Source organism: Saccostrea echinata, unplaced genomic scaffold (genome assembly GCF_033153115.1).
Source record: "Saccostrea echinata isolate AGI-Se365-2 ecotype Australia unplaced genomic scaffold, CSIRO_AGI_Sech_v1 ptg000056l, whole genome shotgun sequence".
NCBI lineage: Eukaryota > Metazoa > Mollusca > Bivalvia > Ostreida > Ostreidae > Saccostrea > Saccostrea echinata.
In genome coordinates, this window is record NW_026889805.1 from 15372631 (window position 1) to 15395603 (window position 22973).

General features: G+C 33.9%; 1 protein-coding gene across 1 annotated transcript; it reads right to left on the bottom strand.

The window, feature by feature from the left end:
* Positions 1 to 340: 340 nt before the first annotated feature.
* On the bottom strand, positions 341 to 22561 carry LOC133173208 (guanylate cyclase soluble subunit alpha-2-like). Its single transcript, XM_061308163.1, has 10 exons — positions 21329 to 22561; positions 17480 to 17550; positions 17265 to 17383; positions 13668 to 14386; positions 13394 to 13573; positions 12245 to 12383; positions 11739 to 11905; positions 8372 to 8515; positions 4449 to 4603; positions 341 to 772 (listed from the first exon to the last, which is right to left on the bottom strand). Exons 1-10 carry the CDS (start codon positions 21737 to 21739, stop codon positions 571 to 573), a joined length of 2307 nt encoding a protein of 768 aa, XP_061164147.1. The 5' UTR covers positions 21740 to 22561; the 3' UTR covers positions 341 to 570.
* Between the last annotated feature and the right edge of the window lie 412 nt (positions 22562 to 22973).

Genomic DNA, 22973 nt, shown 5'->3' on the forward strand with positions numbered 1-22973 from the left:
ATATTAATATTATTTCAAAAATGCAAATAAATGGCAAACATATAAACATACATGTACTTAGTGTAAGATGAAACAGAAAATTTGAAATATCACATTACACATGTTACTTATGGCATTTTAAAGGAGATTAATTAGTGCTGATTACATTTTGAACAACATCGTTTTACAAGAGTGTACTGAACTATCGATGTGTCCAAAATCTCCAGTCATCCTGAGCAGTGGTATATTTCAATATTGGAATCAAATTGGTGTATATCCATATTTTTGATAATGAGAAAAAAAATTATTGTGAATGTCTGATTTTGGAAAATATTAAATTGTAGAGCAAAAAAATTAAAGACTGACTGTGAAATACTTATTATTTTTTTAAAAAAACATTAAAGATACAAAATTGATAAAATGCATCTGTATGATACACATATAAATCAAACGAAACTAATATTTTAAAAAGTCAACAGATTAAGTTAATAACAGTGAAATATACAACCTACATTAAATTAAAAGTGTAGTCGATAAACAAAGTGTACAGAAACGGACGGTATTTCTCCCTCGCATTGAATTTCGTCATAATTACGTCACTTCCTTTGAAATACTTAACTCTTGCAATGCAAAATCAATATGATCAAATTCAGTGTCGTCACATCCTGCGAAACTGGGATGTTCATACCCATCCAAAAAATAGCATACGCCGTCTATTTCCTGTGGAAATCCAGATGGTAGATCCTCTCTGGTTCTTGGGGTATATATAAAGCCCTCTGTCGCTTGTAAGCATCTGAAACACAAAAATAGATTAGGAAAAAAAGGTCAACATCTAATCACTTTTTATTGGGCCATCATTAAAAATTTTGTAGTAGGTAGGAAGGTAAGTTTTTTTTTTTTTTTTTTTAAAAAATATTTTCTAGCAATTGACAATCGTTTATAAACCACAGAATTTTCATCATAGACACCTGACAGCTAAACAAATTAAATTATTAAAATCTTTTAATCTAAAAATTATCCTAGAATATTGATACACCTTAACTATAAAAAATAATGTACAGATAATCTATACTACTATATTAAAATAATAGACTCGAATTTTTGGCCTTTAATACCGATAAATCGGAAGAGTACTGTCTTTTGTTATATATTTTTTAAACATAATTGGTACTTGAAGATTACCAATTTGTTTTTATTTTTTCTCAATTAGCCTTCGCTAATTAATAATCAACGAAAATTCCACAAAAATTCCGGAAATCATCTGGATTTTTTGGATTTTACAATCTTGCGCGTGCGCATTACATTCACGCTAAATCACGGTGTTCAAATCATGAGAGAAGACAAAAGAAGTACTAAGTAGATAATAATATAATAAATATATATGAACAGAATATATAGCAAATTTCCAATGAAAATTTACACGTATTTGTATTATCTTTCTGAGTTTATCCATACAAATGTGATATTGTGGTCACGTGGGTAATCATTCGCCATCTCGGAGACACATTTATTATATGTTATTTATGTATCTGGCCATCTCAACGGGGGGCAAAAAGCTCATGATCGTAGGAGCAATATTAATGTAACTACCCGATTTTATTTTATCCTTCCTTTCTTTTATGCTTTTTTGAGGGGAAGGGGGGGGGGCAGTGGCGGATCCAGAAGTCCACGTGGGGGGGTTTTGAGGCCCGTAGGGCCGAAGGGGGAGGGCATGGGAGGGGGTGTCCCCCTCCCATAGGTGGGGGTTCGGGGGGCCTCCCCCGAGAAATTTTCTTTAAAAATGGCTCCAAATGGTGCATTTTCCAGCATTTTAGATTGAATTAATTAGTTTTTGGCCACTTTTTTCCTAGTTGTTTTTCAAGACCGACCTCCCCAAATTTTCAAGAAATTGAACAAAAAATTAAAATTTTGGGATTATTTTTAACTTCCATGTTAACTTGAAAAATGAGACTTTTCTAAAGAAAAAGTTAAATGTAAAATCTGATAAAATTAGAAATATCGCCATTTGCTATATAATATCCAATTCTTCATTTTAAAATGCACGTCCTACACACTGTCGCATGTGAAGCTTTGTCTACCAAAATACAACTGCATGATGTGCAATTTTCCAACACTTAGAACATTCGAATTCTGTGTAGAGACCCTAATTACTCTTTTCAACTACTTGACTATACAGTTCATATAATTTGCAATATATACACATAATGATATTTCATATTGAAGAATAAATATAAATTATTTTGGAAAATAATTGGAATTATTGCTTATTCATTGGGGGGGGGGGGTAATTATAATTTCTAACATAAATGCACTCTTTAATTCTATTTTTTTTTTTACCCACTTACCTGCCCAATGTTTGAAAAAAAGTCTTGAAAAACAATCAATAAAAAAGTGGCCAATTCTTGTTTTGACAGGACCTCTAATTTATACGTATTAGTTTTACCACAATTCATTATTAATACAAAGTTGTAACCGTTAGTTGGGTTTTATTCAACATCATTCAACTGTAATTTTAAAAAAATGCAGATCTTTTGCTTTTTAAAATTGCATTGTAACTTCCATCTACAAAAGGAATACTTTCAATGTGCTTTTTGGTACAGGTCACAACGTATTTCAACTAGTATACGTCCCTGATGTATTAATTAATTTTTTTTCTATTAAATAATAATCACAGTTTATTCACGTAGTTCAATAAAGTAACATTCAATTATCGAAGAAAGAAGAAAATTCTCGAAACAATATTACTTTAGCCAAAACAAAACCGTAATAACTATGTGCAGTTTTGGTTGTTAGTGTATGACGTTGCGTCATCACTAGCTGCACGGACTATCATGATCTCTGCATGTACAGTACTGTTGATTACCTGTATATTGTGTGCGCTCAAGCGGAAAGGGATTTCGCATGGTGACTGTATATTTCACCTCTTTGTGTAAAACAATGGGCTTGGATAGAGTTGCATTTATGCAATATATTGTTAAAATGACACTTGTAAAAAAAAATTTTTTGATCGGGCGAGGGGGGGGGTTCCCGAACCCCCCCAAACCCCCCTGAATCCGCCACTGGGGGGGGGGGGGTTACAACTCCAGCTAGAATCACATCTTAGTGAAGTAAGCATTCTTTTTCCGCCAAAAATTACAATAACATTATTTTCATTTCTTAACTTTGAAATAAATCGAAGTAATTAAATAACGTCAATATAACCGATATTTTCAATTTGAAATGTGTCTAAATGATTGCAACTTGAATTTGTTCGCCATATGTTTACTATTACCTTCACTGCTGAAATTTATAACGCGGTAAATATGAAACATAAACTAGGGGCAAAGAAATATTTGATTCCATGCAAAAAATTCACATTAGATTTCTTAGAAGTGCAGTGAAATCAATAGCATTATTGTAGGTTTATAGCTTTGTTATGTAAATACATGTAATTACCTCTGACCCTGGTCTGTCAACAATACGGTGAACACCCCCTGCAATGCTTGCGCCGTGCATTTCCCACGTGAACCATCAAAGAAAGTATTTTATTGTTTATATCTAAATTCACCTCTAAAAATTTCTTTAACTTTCAAAATAAGTGGATGAAATATGTAAATTATTGTTATTGATCTTCAGTACGTTATATAGAAGGGACAGCCTGTTCTTCTAAATATGTAAAGGTCGTCATGGTAACTACGCTTTATAGGTATCAGCAGTGCTGAACTCTTTGTTGTTGTCATATTTTCAATGAATATCCATAATTTCTTTTACTAAATTTGTTTGGAAAGGTGAAATTTATGTAAGCTCCGGCGTGATTCTAACTCATGACTTGATTTATAGCTAACTGGTGGTCAAAGCCATTCTGCGCTACGCCGTTACGCAACAATTTTGCAAAAACAAACAAACAAACAAACAAAAACAAAAAACAAAACAAAAAAAAAAAAAAAACAAAACAGAATTATATTCACATTCATTGTTTATCTCAAAAGTACCTTACAATATCAATGTGTCGATGTATCTATTTTGTAAATGTCCGATATGCACATGGATGCATTCATAACAATGTCAACCCGTGCACGCACGGGTCAAAGTCTAGTCTATTAAAAAAAAAAGAATTTGAAGTACTAAAAAAATGATTGGGTAGGGGTAATTTTAATGGGTCAGTCGGAGTACCTCAAACAAATCATTTTTTTTATTGTTGGCCTTGTATAAATATTAATGATGCATCATCCCAACCCATCCACCCACACACATACACACACACAATCATGAGAGAGGAAAAAATGCTAACCATAGTATCATTTTAGAAGTTCCCCATCTATTTTTCGTTTAATGTAGAACAAATTAAATGTTCAGTTCCCTTGGAAGTCAGGTGCTAGTAAACAGAACTCTTTATGATTTCTAGAACGCTGTATTTTAGCCAGTCTGAAACTAGAAATCATTTAATCATACAATAAAAAGTAAAGTAAAAGCTTGCTTCGTTTTCTCACCTGTACGTTGTTGGACTAATGTTGATCCTTGTAGGTTCACTTCCGGATTCAAACTTATTGGCGAGGTTTACATTGTTACCAAATAAGCAGTATCTAGGCATTCGCGCACCCACCACTCCGGCCAAGACAGACCCAGTGTGGATTCCTATTCTCATCTGTGTAGAGGGAAAAACATAAATTGGTGAAGTTTATGTCACTTGTATATAAATAAAATACAGTCATGGAAGTTGGGTGATCAACAAATTACTCAACAGATCAGGTTCGTACCAACGGTTTCAAAAAGGGGGGGGGGGGGGCTTCCCAAAAAATCTGACCAAAAAGAACTAATTACCTTGTCCAAATCCTGGAATATTTAAGCGCTCGACCTTACAGCAATAAAATAAGGGAGGGGGAAGCAGCCAGCATCTAAAGGAAAATTTACTTTAGCAAAATACCACATTGTATACGTAGAAAAATGAGCCCCCCCCCCCCCCCCCGCGCGTTCTACGGGCCTGCAGATCCATCTAGAAATATGAAATATGATTTTCTAGCCAGAAACTATCATTAAGTAAAGAAAAAAAGCATGTTCCAGCTTTAACATTTTAATGCACTTTCCTATAGTTATAAACAGAGCTCTTCTATTTCAGGCCCGGGTTTATAAATAGTCTAGAATTGTCATGGCAACCGAGCCCTCTTAAATTTATTTTGTTGTAAAGCACCTTTTCAAAAACCTTCGGAAGCCTTTAGTTTAACAGTTTAACACAAGCCTTTAGTTTAGCATTGTAACACGTAGAATGACTTCTATATCAGTGGTAGAGAGTTCACGAAGTGTAACAGATTAACAATGTATTTTTAGAAAGCATGTCACTTTATCTAATTGAGGGCTTTGAGCATCTGTTTTTTGGATAATACAATATAAAAATAATAATGTTAAAATGAATTTCTCTGTAAAACGCCTTTAAAATATTGTGTGCTTCACAGCGAGTGCCATCAGTCAACTGTTTAGAATTCCTCAATCTGACGAAGATATCACTCATCAAACACTAAACAAGTGAATAGTTGTCTAATTATTTGTATCAAATCTCGGAAAAACTTCTGCCTTATCTCTAAAGCATGTCGCTTAAATTTGTTACACATGAAGGCAACAATCAAGGTCAATTAGTTTTTGCAGTGCTAAATCGTCCTTGCTCTGAGGAGAACGACAGTTCTCAGATTTCTGTGGCAGGAACATGCTTTACTACAATCACAGGTTTGCTCATCGCTGCACAGAAGCTCAATAAATTTGTTCCGATGATTACTTTTCGCACGTGTTGTAAGACCTAAATCCTTCTACCTCAGTTAGGAACAGAATCGAAGAATTGGACGGGTATTTTGTTCTTTGTAAAAAATAATCTCATTTTTAAAATATTATAGTGAATACAGAGATATGTTAGCCTTGCTTTTAAATAGGTTGAATTTTGTAATGTGTATCTCGATAGGTTAGTTGATATTAACTTTTTACTTTGTTACTGAGTATATATTAACAAGTGGGAAACAGAAAAATCTGATGTCATAATGCCGAAAAAAAGATTTTTAAAAAATGTGTTAATTCATAAACCCTTTAATTAATGTACTTTGAATGATACGGCCTACCATTTTGATTGCTGATCTGACCTGAATACCGGTCTGATGTGGATTAGTTTACAGAGTCTTGTAATGAGACATGTTACCGAATCCCTGGCTTAACCATCACAGATCTTTCCACGGAATCCATAGGAGGTATATATTTTTGTATTTCATTAATGCTTTAAAATCACATTTTGAAATATTAAAGATGTTCGTGTTCTTCTATCCGAGAATTCCACAAAAAACGCACTTTTAAAAGAGATAAAGGGCTGATGGTATAAACAGAAGCATACATCTTGTTTGATACGTAGACATCTGCTGTACAGGCTATCTAGATTATAGGAATCACATTTTTGTATGTGAAGAGATGACAAAATGCTTGAGAATTCTACACGTCTGAGCTAAAGATGCATATCGCTCACGCGGAGAGGATTCCCTTGTAACACTTTTACACGCCAATATTGTTATTGACTTTTAATGGGATATTATACTTCTAATGATATTTTATTTTGATGAGGGCTTAACAAGCATCCTGTCTGAAGAATTTGTCTAACGAGCGGGTAAGAACCTAAATCAGAGAGAAATGGCTTTACTTTCGCTCGCTTACCATATCACACAGACTGGCAAGTTTTTTATGAAAGTTTGAGACGGGGAATGCAAATTAAAAGTGATGATTTACAAGCGGGTCTTTGTACATGTAGTTTCAAAATAATGTCCAAAGCTTTGTTTTTCCAGTCTCACGAATCATACAAATTAGTGGAAACTTTTTAAAAGTATATACATGTATTAGAAATCGCAATTCAACCTGAAATCGAATAGAAAATTCTTTTATTGTAACAATTCTTAATTGTATGTATCGCTTAAATTTAAAAGGACTTCTCTGTTACAGTAATAATCTTCGAATTGAATTCTACAAATACTTGAGAGGGAAAAAAGGCAAAACGAAGCCTAAGGGGAATTATTACTTTAATTTTCAGCTATCTTTGATCATTATTTTCGACTGTATGCCATGTAAAAGTACACCAATAACAGCTGAATCCAACATATCTATGATAACATGCCAGATTCTCCTCGTAGTGTTGGTTTTCCCCCTTTTCTTTCGGGGGTCATTGTTCATATAATGTCTGTCAATTTATGTCATGTTTAGTGATGCTTTACCAATGATACCCGGAAAAGATACCGCACACAAGGATATTTTTAGGTGTATTTATGTATCTAATTCTATGCAGCAATAATGGATAGATATCTTACAAATAACTGCAGAAGTGTGGACAGTATGTGCAATGGACTGTTTTGTGTTTAAATTATACCCAAATCATTCGAAATTTAGTTGCATGCCAACCATGTTTCACATAATTTTTATTCGTTTATTTTTCTATTCACCGGTATTCCTACATTTTTTACTGGTCAGTATTGATTCACCATATTAAAATGCAGTTTTAATTTCAACAGGATTGAGAGTTGCAAATAAAATTAATTGTAGTGTTATAAAATCCCCATGATATAAAATCATGCAAATGTGCATATACATTGCTTATTTTTCTTGTACTGAAACCCCTTACAACGATTTTGTTGTCCGTTGTGAATTTTACAAACTAATTTAAATGTCGCTACATGTAGTTGTTGCTTATATTCAGCAAAGAAGCGGACATTTAAATCATTGAAATCAACCGACCAGAAAATGCAATAAATGTATCAAAGGAACAGATATTAGAACCTGAACGTCTCTCCTATTTACATTTTGTGTCGGTAAGTGGAAAACAATTCACAGCTCTCCTGGCTGCGATGGAAAGTGGGTCATTAAGTTAAAGAAAAAGATTTTTCTCTTATATATTGCAATTTAGAAGCAATGATTCGGGAAGAAAAAAATACAATGATTCATTTTCAGCTATGAATTACACAGAATTAGCTTCAGAACTTTGTCAGTTTCCTTCAACTTTCTCTTACTAGAAGAAACATTGACTGTAGCTAGATACGTTTTATGAACTTCTAAATGAAGCACGGAAATATAATGTATATTTTTAAATTAGCATAGATAGTTATCAAAAATATTTCTGGATCATTACATCTGAAAATTTTGATATTTTACTTCAACTTGGAAACTACCTTTCTAATCATTTAACATAACATAGTAAAGCACCAGAACTTGCTCTGCATGTATTTTACTTTTATGCAATTTAATTTTATCTCATAATTGATTACTGTCTTTGCCTACAATCGTATCTCTTCCTTGCCTCTCTGTGGACCCTTGATTGGAAACTCACTATTGTCTATTGCCTGAAAGGCAAGTATTTTTTTATAATCCTTAAATATGTCGACATTTAATAGAAAATACTGACCCTTATTACATTCCCGTCATGGGACAGCTCATTCTTTGCAGTTTCCATCATCTTCAATGCCATCCACGCAATTTGCTGCGCATGGTAGTTGGACTTCCGGTGTAATCCGCCTGCGACACAATATGCATCTCCTATTGTTTCTACCTAAAACAATAACTTAATTTTAGGATGGAGGTCTAATTCATCATCTACTTAACATCTAGTCCTTTAAGTAAAACGAACAAACAAATGTGTTCGTTATAAGTTTTGTATTTCCTCATGGTCTATGCTTTAACATTTTTTGCTTCTATTTTAACAAGGCCTGTAACAGATAAAGTAGACCTTGAATCAAGGTACTTTATCTGTTACAGACCTTGCATTTCAAGGACCGTATAAAAACTTACATTATTTGTAGTTTACAGACTTCACATTTCTTAAAGGTCTTACAATACAAGGTCTATACTTTTTTTATGTATAACACACCATGTATTTCTTCAAAGTCTAATAGACACCTTTCTAATTTGTTTCAGGCCTTCTTCAAGGTCTATACTTTATGTTATCTGTTACAGATCGATCTTGCATTTCTTTAGGTCTGTACTTAAATCCAAGCATTTCTTTAAAGCCTATTACTTTAACTGTTACAGCTCTTATATTTCTTAGAGAACATGGTTGAAATACTCAGTCGAACCTTTGTTTATCAGAGAAATTAATTTGTATCAAGTATGTTAACAATATGTTTGACTGCCTGTATGAAAAGCTATACGTTACAAGAAAATATTTCAAAAGGATTGATATAGAATCGAGGACAATCCTATTGTCGTTGCTGTATAAGCCAACACTATAACCACAATAATTTTAATATTCTTTCCTAAATCAGCAACGCACAGTAAAATGGAACAAAGTCAGTGTTGTTTAATACATGTACCTATATATTCATGATTGAAAACACCTCAACACCTGGTGCTAATATTTTTCTCCACACTCTCTAGAAAGATTTCAATAATATTCATTTAAATTGAAAAAAAATCAAGCAATCCTGTCTCAATATCAATGTCTGTCTATCTGTTTATATCAAGTCTGTTCAGCAACCCCGAACACAGAGAATCGTAAATCTCAGAAAAATCGCCAACTGATATCACCCATACTGGACGTCACTAACTTGGCGACCAAACCACATCAACCATATATTTATATCTTGTCCGATCATGCCTGTTCGACATTTGTATCCATTACATGGGATTCTGTATTTAATAAGTAAAATCAAATTCTGGAAATATACGGTTTCCTGGACGAATGAATACATCCCATCCAGTTATTGTCTTACAGATTGTCGTCGTTAACAATTGTCGTCTGCTTTTTTTCTCTGGAAGGCTATAAAGTATTGCTGATACCTACTCAACATAACTTTATCTTTCCAATTTTCCCATTTTATCCACTCGTATCAAATATTATTAAGACCAATAATAGGAGTCTTCTGGCCGCCGCTATTTCAAATGGTTGATATCGTTAAGAAGTCTGACATGTATGAAGTCATGAAAAACAGAGGATAGTCAATGTTTTGTACTTGGATATGGAATTCATTTCACTCGTGGCACAGGATTTTGGATGTTTTCACGACTGCGAAGCACTTCGTTCTTACGGTTAAGCGTGAGCTATAGAGAGAGTTAAAATCATATGTAAACTTTTTTTTTCTCTTCACATACCTTAAAAACATATGTAAAAAATAATTTATAAATAAGTTATTCAATAAAATAAAGGAAGCAAATGTGTAAAAGATTATACTGACAATACAATTTTTGAAAAATGTAACTTTTCATGAACTTTTAGAATTGAGAAATGTCTTTTTTAGAGCGGGGGATTATCCTCGTTTTGTACGCCTCTATTCTTTGACACTTTTGCGGCCTATTTGATGATATGCCTCTGTCTGTAGTGCCGTAGGATGCAACGTCATAGTTGAGCAGGTGCAAGACGTCATAGCAAAGCGATGGTAAGATATGGATAATTATAAACAACAATTTGGATCGAGAAACCTTTGATAATTTTTGTCTAAGTTAGGATGGTTTATTTACTCCCGCTATCTCATAATAGGGAGATCTTCTTTATAACATACTTTGTCAAAGGAATGAAAATCAAGAGTTTTGCGGAACTTTTGATATTTTCAGTGAAAAATATCACCTTTGATGTGAAAAATATCACTTTAAAAAATATCAGTTTTTACAGTTATTCACTGTTGAAAATGTAATAAAGCTTATCATTATACCTCATAATAATTATTCTGTACAACGCATTATCTGATTGGTTCTAGACAATCACTTGACAGGTCCATAAAACTTCATATTTCCCTGTCTTCGTCTCGATTCAACCTCTTCGAAGACCTCATGCATTTTCCCGCATTACTTATATAGTTCGTTATATGAAAACTTTTTTTTTAACTGAAAGTGAATCATGTGAATTTGAGAGCGACGCCGAATTGAATAAAATTGTGTTCATTTTCATAGGGTTGGCTTGTTTCGTCATTATTAACAATTTATTGCATGTGTGTTCGGGAAAAATGAAGATTTATTCAGCCAAGAAAAATCATATTCCCCCGAGGGAATATGATTTTTCTTGGCTGAATAAATCTTCATATTTCCCGCACTATCATGCAATAAATGTATAATACATGTATATTACTATCATCGGTTTCGAGCAATCCTTCATTTACCAGATGTATTTTCACACGAATCTTAAAAAACATTCAAGACACAAAAACATTGAAAGGAGAAAATTCAAATCGAGCTTTATAAATATGGCGTTATGTATCATCTGCTGGTAATATTTGATTTGAATCTCCTGTCTGATAGTATTCAACAACGTCGTTAAAATCAACAACGACATCATTCTATGAAAACCAGTCGCTCAGGCAATATCCTATTCTTTATTTAAAAGGCCCAGTCCTTAATCAGTTTTCAAGTGTTCTTAAAATCGATTATGATTGGGGTGTCTCAGTTTGCGTTTGGAGGTATACAATTGCAGCTAGCTCATCCCTACCATACCAGAACCCTAACAGACCATCCCATCTCCTAATATTAGGAGAAGAGAAACTAATATTTTTTCTTTAACCCGAGAGCTTTCTTAACACTTTTCATATATTGTCAGCATTGTCTATTAGCAGCTGCTTGGTGTTAAAACACAGGCAAATCAATCACCAATGTAATCTATCAGGAACGATAAATCTAATTATACGGACTGGCACTTTTGGAAGCTCCATGCAGTAAGACAGACGATGTATACGACACACTTGGGCAGCAGGTGTTTTTCTACATCCAGAATCCAAACTACAATTTATTTTAATCTTCAGAAATCTCACATTCAACAGAAAATGGATGACTAAGCTTTGAAACAATACCTTGTAAACATCTAGCATTCCGCAGTAGTGATCAAATTGGGTATAAAGAGAGTTCAGCATGTTGACAACCATCATTGGGGTACAAGTCGCACAAATGGCCGTAAATCCTACTATGTCACTAAACAACATTGTGACGTCATCAACTTTGGTCGGCTGTATTGGTTCTCCTTAAAATAATATTGAATAAATTACATATTTTGATAACATAAATGATAAAAAAAAAAAAAAAGAAAACCAGATACATTTTTTTTCTCATTGTCATTAAACAATCATGTAATTTTTTTGTTTAAACAGAATTTCTTTTCTAAAAGTTGCGCAGTGAAATACAGTTGACCTTCGGTATCTCGAACACTGATATCTCGAATACAATGGGTATGTCGAAGTGATTTGGAAGTCCCAACGCCTTATTCTTTAAGTATTTTACACTGGACATCTCAATAAATCGGTTAGATGAAATATAAATTAATATCAATAAGGATCTAAACTTTTATTTTTGGTGTGCTTACCTCTCCAAAGTTTCATAGCTATAGCTTCAGGGAAGATCATGTTTAAGAGCTCCACGTTCTTCTGTTTTTCAATATTTACTGCTTCACTTCCTTCCAAAATGCTCTTTTTTATCTGTTCCATTCTTTTTGTCAATCCATCCTGCCGATATCAAATTCAAAAGAAGTCTTCTCAAGTGATTTTTTAACAAATTAAATAAAATTCATTTCCTTTAAATAATGAATATTTGCAATGTATATTTTAGGAATGACTCTAATTCTTGGCCAAATTATTCGAGTATAGCTTCGCGGATTATAAAGCGTAAACTGACCCAAACCAGGTTATACTCGAATAATTTGGCCAAGAATTAGAGTCATTCCTTATAATTTAATTTTAAAATCATTAAATAACTAAGGGTGTACAATTTCGTTGCTTTTTATTAGTTCAAATTTGCCGCTCAATAATACAACCGTAGTAACGGAAGTGATGGGAAGCGAGGGGAGGTAAAAACTGATGCATAGGCCTAGCGGCAGCCTTGTTGTTTGTTTACATGTGGTAAGATCGAATTATTTTTTGAAAATAAAAGTACATTTATTAAATCTGGAATTTTCCATGAATCCCGAGGACTGGAAATGAGAGGATTGTATGGATACAGATGATTCAGCTGGTTGTCAGGGGGTGTGTCCCCATTCCAAACCAGGTTATACAGAAATAATTTGTGTTCCTTTTTGGATATTAACCAATCAGAGGCTAGAATACAAACAAAATCAAATTATATACATGTATTACAAAACTGGAAAGCAAACTGAATGCCAAAATGATATTGGAAATTATTGTTTAAATAGGGTTAATTTCAATTTGTAATATAAACTGTTTAGTACACAGTTCATGTTTACGCAAATTAGGAAACGTCTTCTCATTTTGTACTTGTATTTAAATTTCTTCTTCAACCATTACTAAATTTACATACAACATTGTGGTGTGGTTTGTTTTACTTCTATTACCACAAAGAATCGAAGATATCGTTGTAATCAATGGAACATACACCGAGCAACTCATATTCCTTCTCATGGATGTTGTGTTTTATTAATGTGTGAAACTTGATTAAGTTGGATTAATCTTTAACAAAAAATGCTAATTGTAAGAACACCAACTAAAAAGAATATCACTACCTGTGCTTTGGTTTGTTCTCCAACGAGAATGACGTCACGAGTTGCGTCATGGATGGGGACATCTGATATGTAGAGACCTTTAGAGATGAGTTCGTCTAATTTCTCTATACTTGGGGATCCTAAGAACATTAGGGAATCTGATTCCGGGAGGAATATCAATTGCCCTTTTAGCAGTGTACCCTGAAATGGTTGAACGTACAAATCAATATAGGGCATGCACAAATATAATTTTAATTCTGAAACTTATAGGGTTAGAAATCAGCGAAGACAGTACCTCATTAAGAGATAGGTTGTCGTTAGAGCGTACTCTGGTCTTCAGGAGAAAAGCAAAGTTGACCCTCGACAGCAGCGCAGAAAAAGTAAGCTGTTTGATCTCAGGTCGGATAACCTTAAAATACTTGGTAAAGCTTAGCTCTTTAGATTCCTCCTCAGAACGAACAGTCTTCATTAATGCCGTTCCGAGCTGACTTATTTCAAGGTTTCTATTCATAATCAGATGAAAAGGGAATGTTTCACAAAAAGTGTCAAAACCAATCCTTAGATCTTCTGGATTTTCCGAGTAAGCGGATTGATGTGAACAAATCTTACAGCACGAGCACTCTCTCGAGCATGTTTTTACAGAGGTTTGTACTTTTATGATATGGTGTAAGGAGGTTTTTGTTTCATTCGGATGTACAGTGATTTGAACATCCAAGCTGAACATTGAATTTGATACATATTTAACAATACCCGCGTAGTAATCCAACATTTTTGACCTCTCCGTGTATATATGTAAAACCACATGGTTGGGACTATTTTCACATCGAAAAGATGGCGGTCGTTGCGCGTTGAATTTGGAAGACTTGAGAATATGGTCATGGAATCCATCAAGATTACTGAAGAATTCCACCATATTGCTACCCAGTACGCTTAGAGACCTCCGATACTCTGACAGACAGAGTTTGGCGTACTCCTCGCCAAGCCGGCAAAGCGTCCCCTTTTCGTCTTGTGTATCTACAAGTAGCGAAAGCCTAAATGTTTAATCAGAATTCTTCAATAAAAATCAATTCACAAATATAAAAGATGCAAAGGAAAATTTCTTTTCATCTCAAACAAATATACACATATTATTAGTGAACAGGACAAAAAAAACATTGTGCAAAAATTCCCAATACAATACACCATATCTAGAAAATGTTCGTATTAGAAGCAGATAAAAATTTGCATAACCCGTCTAATCTGTAAGTGTTGAAACAAAAATTCTATAATATGACATGATTGATTTGATAATATCTTTCTTCTCTAGACAAAAATGTCTGTGTTAGTAAGACGTATCAAAGAGTCCGAGTCCCCATTAGAGGACAGTTTCTGCGATTTTCTGGGGATAATTATCTAGCTTTGTACCGTTAGGGTTTATAGTTTGTCACTTTACACATAAATAACCCTTCATTGACGCCTCTACTAAGATGCAGGATCTTTATATGATTACGGAATCGGCTGAGTGTTTTATGCATTCGATCCAGAACCTCAGGATAGTAATTTCATACAGATAATTCAAAATTAACCGAAATGGAAGCTTGTGGGAGAATTTCTCAACCGTATATTTTCTAACATTTGCAGACATTTCAGCGTGCTGAATATTAGTTAATAATCTAATAGAATTGAGCAGATACTGACGTTACAAAAACTTAAATCACATCAATCATAATAGTTGAACGCTTAGACAGAGGTGAAATTAATAATAAAAAGAGCCCCAACACGAGACAGTTGACTTTTACTTCATCAGAGGCAGAATTCCTAAAGGCATGCCATCAAACGCGACACAGAAAGGTTAAAAAATGTTCAATACATAAGAAGCAGATCAGAGATTTATTGAAGTTTGTTTCACAGTCAATATATTAAACAGAAGATTCGATTTTTTTTTTATCCATATCAAACCACATCTGCTACAAACTCAATATAACAATGTGAAAATTGAACCACAGTGGAGTATTCGAGGAACATCAAATACGTAAATATTCCCAATGCGAACATTATAGTTGATAATATTAGTTAACAAAGTAAAAAAAGGCTTTTGGTTTGTTTTTAGGGTAGAACTGTATCGGAGTTTCTGATATCTAAGGACAGTTTGGTTCGGATGCATAAGACTGGAATGTATAAACAAGTGAATCAATTTTGTATATATCTTCAGCACGAAGGGATTTTCTTTCAATACTTTCTATTTGGAGCCAGCGATAAAGATGTTGCCATGAGACATAATAACTCGGAGAAAAGATAAATGTTCTGCATAAAATATATAAAGCAAAGCGTCTTAAAATCGCCCTGAGACAGCTCATCAAAATTTACAATCTTTGTTATTAAATATACAGTGTATATCAACCAACTATAACTGTTTTATTGCATTATATTCAATAAGATAGGATTTTATGCCGTTAGTATCGGTGGAAGAGAAAAATTAAATCAAAATGTTATTGTATCCACAGCAGCCTTGCTTGTGTCCTATACATTTTTAATTATTTATGCAACAAAGCAATTCTCTATATAATATCTACTTCTTACAGGTTCACAACTACATAAGTATTAAGAATACAACCTAACGAGGAAAAGTAAACAGAAGATCTCAACTGGTTAAGTCTCTTGTCTTGCATAAACAAAAAAAAAATCGGAAATACATGTATTTGAAACTCTGGCAAATCAAAAATTAGACCACGTTCAACAAATCATTGTGGAATAAAGAGTTGGCCGAAACGCAATAAAATTACAAATTACTTAAATATATGTAGGTTTTCCCATTTTGTGATTTAAAAAAAAACACTTTTATTCAGCTCGTGTGTTTTCTGTCCCTTGACAGAAATTCTCTTTAACTTTTCAATCGTCAACTTCTCTTACTTATGCAGCAATATACCTTTATCACCTGCATACGGGGTTTTTATCTCTCAGTTGATTCGATACGCAAGAGCATGCTCTACGTATGACCAATTTCTAAAATGAGGTAGGTTATTGAGAAACAAGTTGGTGAAACAAGAATATCAACAGTCTCGTTTTAAGCCATCATTTCGTAAGTTCTATGGTCGATACAATGACCTTGTCAGCAAATACAATCTATCATTAAGTCAAATGCTGACTGACGTTTTTCATACTAATCGTTAGGCCATTATTTACACACTGAATTGTCAACGGATTTTCCCGTTATTTCCCGATCATGACAAGGAGCACACGGCGGGTGTGACCGGTCGGTAGGGGGTGCTCACTCCTCAATGGCACCTGATCCCACCTCTGATGTTTTAGAGGTCCGTGTTTGCTCTGCTGCTGATTTGTATTGTTTAATGGACTTTTGAGCTTGAATACTGTTCGTTATTTCCATATATTTCATTTTACCACATATTTATACTTTACTGGTTTTTATCCTTTTTAAACTTCTTGCGCCATATAATAACATCATAACATAAGTGCTTAAAATAAAGACAAAGGTGTTTTGATTTTTTTTTTTTTGATGTAGGATCTGTTGCTTCAATGATTTTATAACTTAAATTGTTTTAAATTTTCCCTTTATAACACGTTTACAAATGCATACATCAGAAGCGTTAGAATACAAAGTGCGAGATCCATTGAATGATATTCACTGGGTAAAGGGTGTTGTAAACATGTGATAAAACTTCTGTACAGTACATGTATGTAAAACTAAAGTTGAATTCCTGTAGATTATCATAGATAATCATAAGTTTTAATCTTTTTGGATAAGGATAAGCTAGTGTAAAATTAAAATTTGTACAATTAATGTCCTTCCTCTTAAGTCAATTCAAAATCAAATCGACCTACGTATACGAAGAATAGCCTTAGATATCTGTTTGCTATACATGTACAGTACATGCATGACATCAAAGAGTTTTACCCGTAAGTTTTGCTACATGGGTGGAAAACTTTAAGAGCTCGTCTTGGTCCAGAGGGGTGTGTCTATTTTCCTCATTGAAAGCCGTACTGAATTTGACATCATTTTCGATAGCCTCATCCCTGGAAAAAATGGTTTTTATAGTAGAATTTCAGTATACTGTTCAATGTATGTCAGTTTTCATTGTTTATAAGTAATCTATTCGTTTTCTAATGTACCTGATTTTATTAAGAATATCTTGGTCACATGAAGCAAGAAGAATCTGCACGGCTCGACAAACAAACCCAGTCTGAAAAGAAATAAAGAATATGAAACTCTTTGTAAAACATTTTGTACTGCTATACTGTGTCTTTTCGCGTTATCAAGTCATTTTCATTTTTGTATTTAGATGATACGTCTTTAATAAATACGTGCATCACCTAGCTTTATAACAGCTGTATAGAAATATCTTCATGCTCTTTTACGTCGGGGGTATTTTGTCAAGGTTTTCGATTATTGTATTTTTAGGAGCATCTGGATCTAAAATATCGTCGTCTCCATTTACATGATGTAACTGTAACTGCCTGCGTGTGCCTCACATTATGTAGCGCACACACACGGAGAGAACCAATGCCACAATGCTACAAGAGCACTCTTCGAACATTACTCTCTTGAAATGTTTTGGTTTCGCGAGTTATTCTTGGTAGAAATAATAATAGTTTGAAATAAAAGTCTGGAAGACTGTGAAGTTATGTATACAAAACGTGGACATGTGATAAACATGGAAGCCGGCTTCTGTTTATACAGAGCCATATGTTTCTCAGAATTTCCTACCTATCATTCAGTATACATTCTAATGAAAGGAATGCATCTCAAAGATCAAAAGATTTTTCCCTTAGTGTGATCATCAGTATTTACATTTGCCATAAAAACTGTTTCAATAGTGGGTTATGTACTAACTTAGGTTAAAAATGTTTGCTCCGCACCTATTTTGTAATGTTTAATGGACTTTTGAGCTTGAATACTGTTCGTTATCTCCATATATTTCATTTTTCTTTTTGAAAATTATATGTTTATGGATATTGACTAAAATAAGGTGAAAAACTTATGTTACCTTAAAAGTTTAAATCTGAAGTTTAAACATCTATAACAATCTAGATAGTTACATTTAATTTTAAACTTCAGAGTAAATATCCATGATACAACAAATGCATGCATTATAAATCCAGTTCATTGTTGTATACCCTTAATGCTTGCAACGAAGTTCCCATTATACTAGTATGCTTTGGACGAAAATGTGGTGAAAGTACATGGCTTCCAAAACATGACTAGTGCAAAGCAGTAAATGTAAGATTGTTTGCCGAAATTTGAAATGAAAATTAAAAGCATTCCTCGTACGAAGACCTCCGACTTCCGTTTCAGAACAAAACTAAGGATAGGTGATTGTAATTGTCGCACTGAATCTCTCAGCAGGAATCGGTTTTTGTTGGTTGATAGATAACCCAAAGTAAGTGCCAAGGAGTACCTGAAATATTGTCTCTATGTGATATAGCTCTTGTCTTATCTTTCTGGAGTGGAGAGAAGTGATCAACTTCTCCGCCTTAATGACTCTGTTAACACCATTAGTAACAATTGCATAATGCTCACGAAAGTTTACTTCGTTCTCTTCAATATTTTAAATACCATGTCGGTGAAACAAGATTTTTATCTATGTTATAATTTATTAGCTAGGAGATCAACAGACCTTAATGGAGAGACAATGAACAGTATATTGATTTCCGGAATACATTAATTATACAGATGTATTGTCGTTAATGCCTTGGTACTATACTGCAATCACAGGAAGGTGTCATTTTTGTTACAATCAAAAATACATGCACAAGTAATTACATATGAAAATAACAAAAGCCATTCAGAGTTGATAGAAAAGTATAACTTATTGTGTCCCCATAGGAAGAAAGTGTTCTATTTGATGCCTTTCGCACACTGCATCGAGTGAATTATTAATTTTCTAATCAAATGAAAAGTCAATTTTAATCCATTAATAAATGAAGTATTGACGAGTGCTTTTACTTTAATCATGCCAATCTCCAATGGTGTACACCTGTGTTGAATATTCTCTTCGATATACTACCCAAAATATGATTCATTACAAAGTAACAGAATGTACTTTATTAAATTATTTATCATAAGTAAAATCCCACATAAAAAAGAACAAACACCCGATCTTTAATGAGAAACAATCTGTAGTATTTTTGGTAAAAATCTTCCACTTCTGATAAAACATCAACAATTAATACTATGTTGTAGCAGTATCAGACACTTTTTGCATCAATTATATATGCATGTACGTGTATTTATTATTAATAAAATAGAGTCCACTAAATCATAATCCTTTATGGATATAATAGCCACCGTTTAAGATAAAAAACAAATCTGTCAACTGCTACGATGAAAAAAATGATACAAATATACTCAACTTTTCTCTGTTTTTCTTATTTGTAGATTTTATAGCATCAGTGATTAGTACAGAGATTTTTTTTTTTATTCAAGCAATACAAAATCTAGACCAGGGATCGGGATCATGAAGCAGACTTAGACTTAAGTCAATACAGACAAATCTAGACCAGAGATCGGGATCATGAAGAAGTCTTGGACTTAAGTCAATACAGACAAATCTAGACCAGAGATCGGAATCATGAAGCAACCTTAGACTTAAGTCAATACAGACAAATCTAGATCAGGGATCGGGATCATGAAGCAGTCTTAGACTTAAGTCAATACAGACAAATCTAGATCAGGGATCGGGATCATGAAGCAGTCTTACATGTAGACTTGAATCAATACAGACAAATCTAGACCAGAGATCGGAATCATGAAGCAACCTTAGACTTAAGTCAATACAGACAAATCTAGACCAGAGATCGGAATCATGAAGCAACCTTAGACTTAAGTCAATACAGACAAATCTAGACCAGAGATCGGAATCATGAAGCAGTCTTAGACTTAATTCAATACAGACAAATCTAGACCAGAGATCGGAATAATGAAGCAGTCTTAGACTTAAGTCAATACAGAAAAATCTAGACTAGACTAGGTTTCTTATACCACCCACGAGTCTGTTGAGCTGAAATTTACTGGAATATAAATGCCATGAATAAACTACCAGCTTGAGGACTAATTACTAGAATATATTAAATTTGAATAACTTTAGTAATTCATTGGAATTCAATATCAAATTCATAGAAGGACTAGAGGATAAGAAAAAAAAATCGAAAGGGTAATAGCGACCTCTTAAACTGCATTTGAGAGTAACTTATTAAACTTTGAAATATAGTTCTGAAGGATAATAATGTATATTTAAATAAATGTTACAAAATTTAGCACTATACACTATATTCAATTTCCTGGAAAATGTTTATTTTTATTAGGTGACAAGAAGGTTATAACGGTTAATTTGTAAGTAACTTTTGCAGAATGTCCTAGAATCCTAGATAAAAGATTTCATACAGGTTTATTGATGAGATCTAGAGTTTTGAGCCGAGCAATATTTACAAAGGATATATGAGCAGTCAGGAAACGATCCGCGCAGCGGGTCAACTACACAATACTGCCATCTCAGATTCCATTAGAAACTCTCGGAGAGGTCTTTGAATTTGTCAGGCGGTCTAAACTTGTAAATTACGATTCTCTTCATAAGAGCTGTATCAGTACAAACCTGATAAGACCTATGTAATTATGAGTGTATTTAGTTATTAATGAACTAGATCTAAAAACATGGCACTGGTAGCACTGAATTGTTCGCAAAAAAGACGAGTGAAATAGAACATTATTAATTTTGCACTGATGTGAACAGGGGTGGATTCGTTTTATCAGATATGATAAATTCAAATATTTAAATTGCGTTTATAAACCATATTCTGAATTCAATAAACAATCGCACTTGTCATAATTTTATTTGTGATCGACTAAGTTTGTGCTTTTGAAAGTTGTTTTTGCTGTGTACAACAATGCTGACGTGTGACAACAAATACACATCATTGGAAAAATCCTATATATAAACGACATGAAAGTTTACTAGTACTCACTGTTGGTAATAAAAGTGTCCCCACGCTCTCTATCAGACCGATCAGGTCTACTTTCTTTTCAGATAACTCATTATCCTCCGATCCAACGGAGCTTGCCGTGGATACAGTGGACAGGGTACTGGTCTTCCTTTTCGGGGAATCACAGGTGCCCGAATTCCTGGTGTTCCCGCTACAGGAAAGTTTTACAGAGTCAGCAGGATTTTGTACTGATTTGGTATCACACGTTTCTTTTTCATCCTCCCTAAGGAACTTGTTTCTTGAGTTTTCTGACACCAATTTATTATTTTCCTGAGGGTCTACCCTATCTCCATGCTCCACGGAATTGCCTTTGCCGTATTTCAGGGCAAACGGACAGGGTGGGTTCTCCGCGTCGATCAGTTTTTGGCCCTGGCAGCTCATGGTACATCCCATTTTGAAAGAAGAAAAAAAGCAACAAAAATAAAAATCAAGGTTAAAGTTTGTGCCTACGTCGGGCGAAATCACAGAAGAGTGTTAAGACTCTTAACGACCAATAAAATGGACCATGAAAGGTTTATGTGATCTCAACAAACGCTCTCCACTGATAGGGACATTTTTATTTACAAATCTCTTATTTCCTATTGCCAATCATTGATGAATTCTGCAGATTGTCCGGGTATTTATTTAAAGTAAAATGCCGGATATACACAATGGACATCAGACACGGATCAATAGAGTAGTTTTGGAGCGGCCGTGGTGATATTTCTTTATTAAGAGGAATCATTGCGATTCCAGACTCTTGTAAGTAAAGGCATGAAAGGTTATACTTAATGAGATCATTCATCGTAATTTACGAAGAATGTCAGCATCAGTTCTTTTTTAAACCGAATAGCCTCACGAATCTCGGAGCGTAAAATACATTTCCGTATCAAATCGGCTGGATAATATCTCCCAAGTAAGACAAACTAAAAGATGGTGCCAAATTCATCCCAGTAACGCGTGGACGTGAATCAAGGCATTTACATATTGTACGACTACGAAGATCACGGCAAGGATCACATTCTGATGAACCTCATCATTGCCTCAAAATGAGAAGTTGCTCAATAGGGACAATTTCATCAAGCTATTTTCCTGAACAAGAACTGCAAATTGCTGAACATCCCCTATTAATGATGTATTTACTTTCATTAATAATGTTGATTAGTCTTCTTTACTCGTGAAGTTCGACACTGATTGCATATTTACATCATTCATAATGGAAAAATTAGAAATAAATAGAAAAAATACTTATTTTCTTGTAAGGCTCAGTCGACCTTCCACTTGGAAAATTATTTCAACAGGAGCTTATATGGCTGTCCATTAGAATGATCTCTTGGAGATTGCTTGTCGGTTGTTTGGGATCTCCAGAAAATTACTGAAAAAATTTCAGCCAAATTCTACCTACCATGCCTAAAGTCTAACTTCATCTAGGGCTAATAGAGTTAAAGCTGTCAGTGTTGTTGCAGGAAGTTTTGGGTACTTGACACCCCACCCTCGTCCGCAAACTACCACATAGACAATTAGTCTAGAGCAACCAGTGCACTCTCGGTAGTTAGTAAATATTAATTTTTTACCATGACTATGGTTTTCTTTAAGGCTAAACATCATTAGCTTGTACAATGAAAAATTTAAATATTCGGAACTTTAT

What these genes read in the sequence shown, in the direction of transcription:
- LOC133173208 (XM_061308163.1), bottom strand. Translation starts at nt 21,739, where the DNA reads ATGGGATGTACCATGAGCTGCCAGGGCCAAAAACTGATCGACGCGGAG. An exon ending in CCATGTAGCAAAACTTACGG is followed by an intron (nt 14,387 to 17,264) that starts GTAAAACTCTTT and finishes CGCTACTTGTAG; the next exon opens with ATACACAAGACGAAAAGGGG. An exon ending in GAGAACAAACCAAAGCACAG is followed by an intron (nt 12,384 to 13,393) that starts GTAGTGATATTC and finishes TGATATCGGCAG; the next exon opens with GATGGATTGACAAAAAGAAT.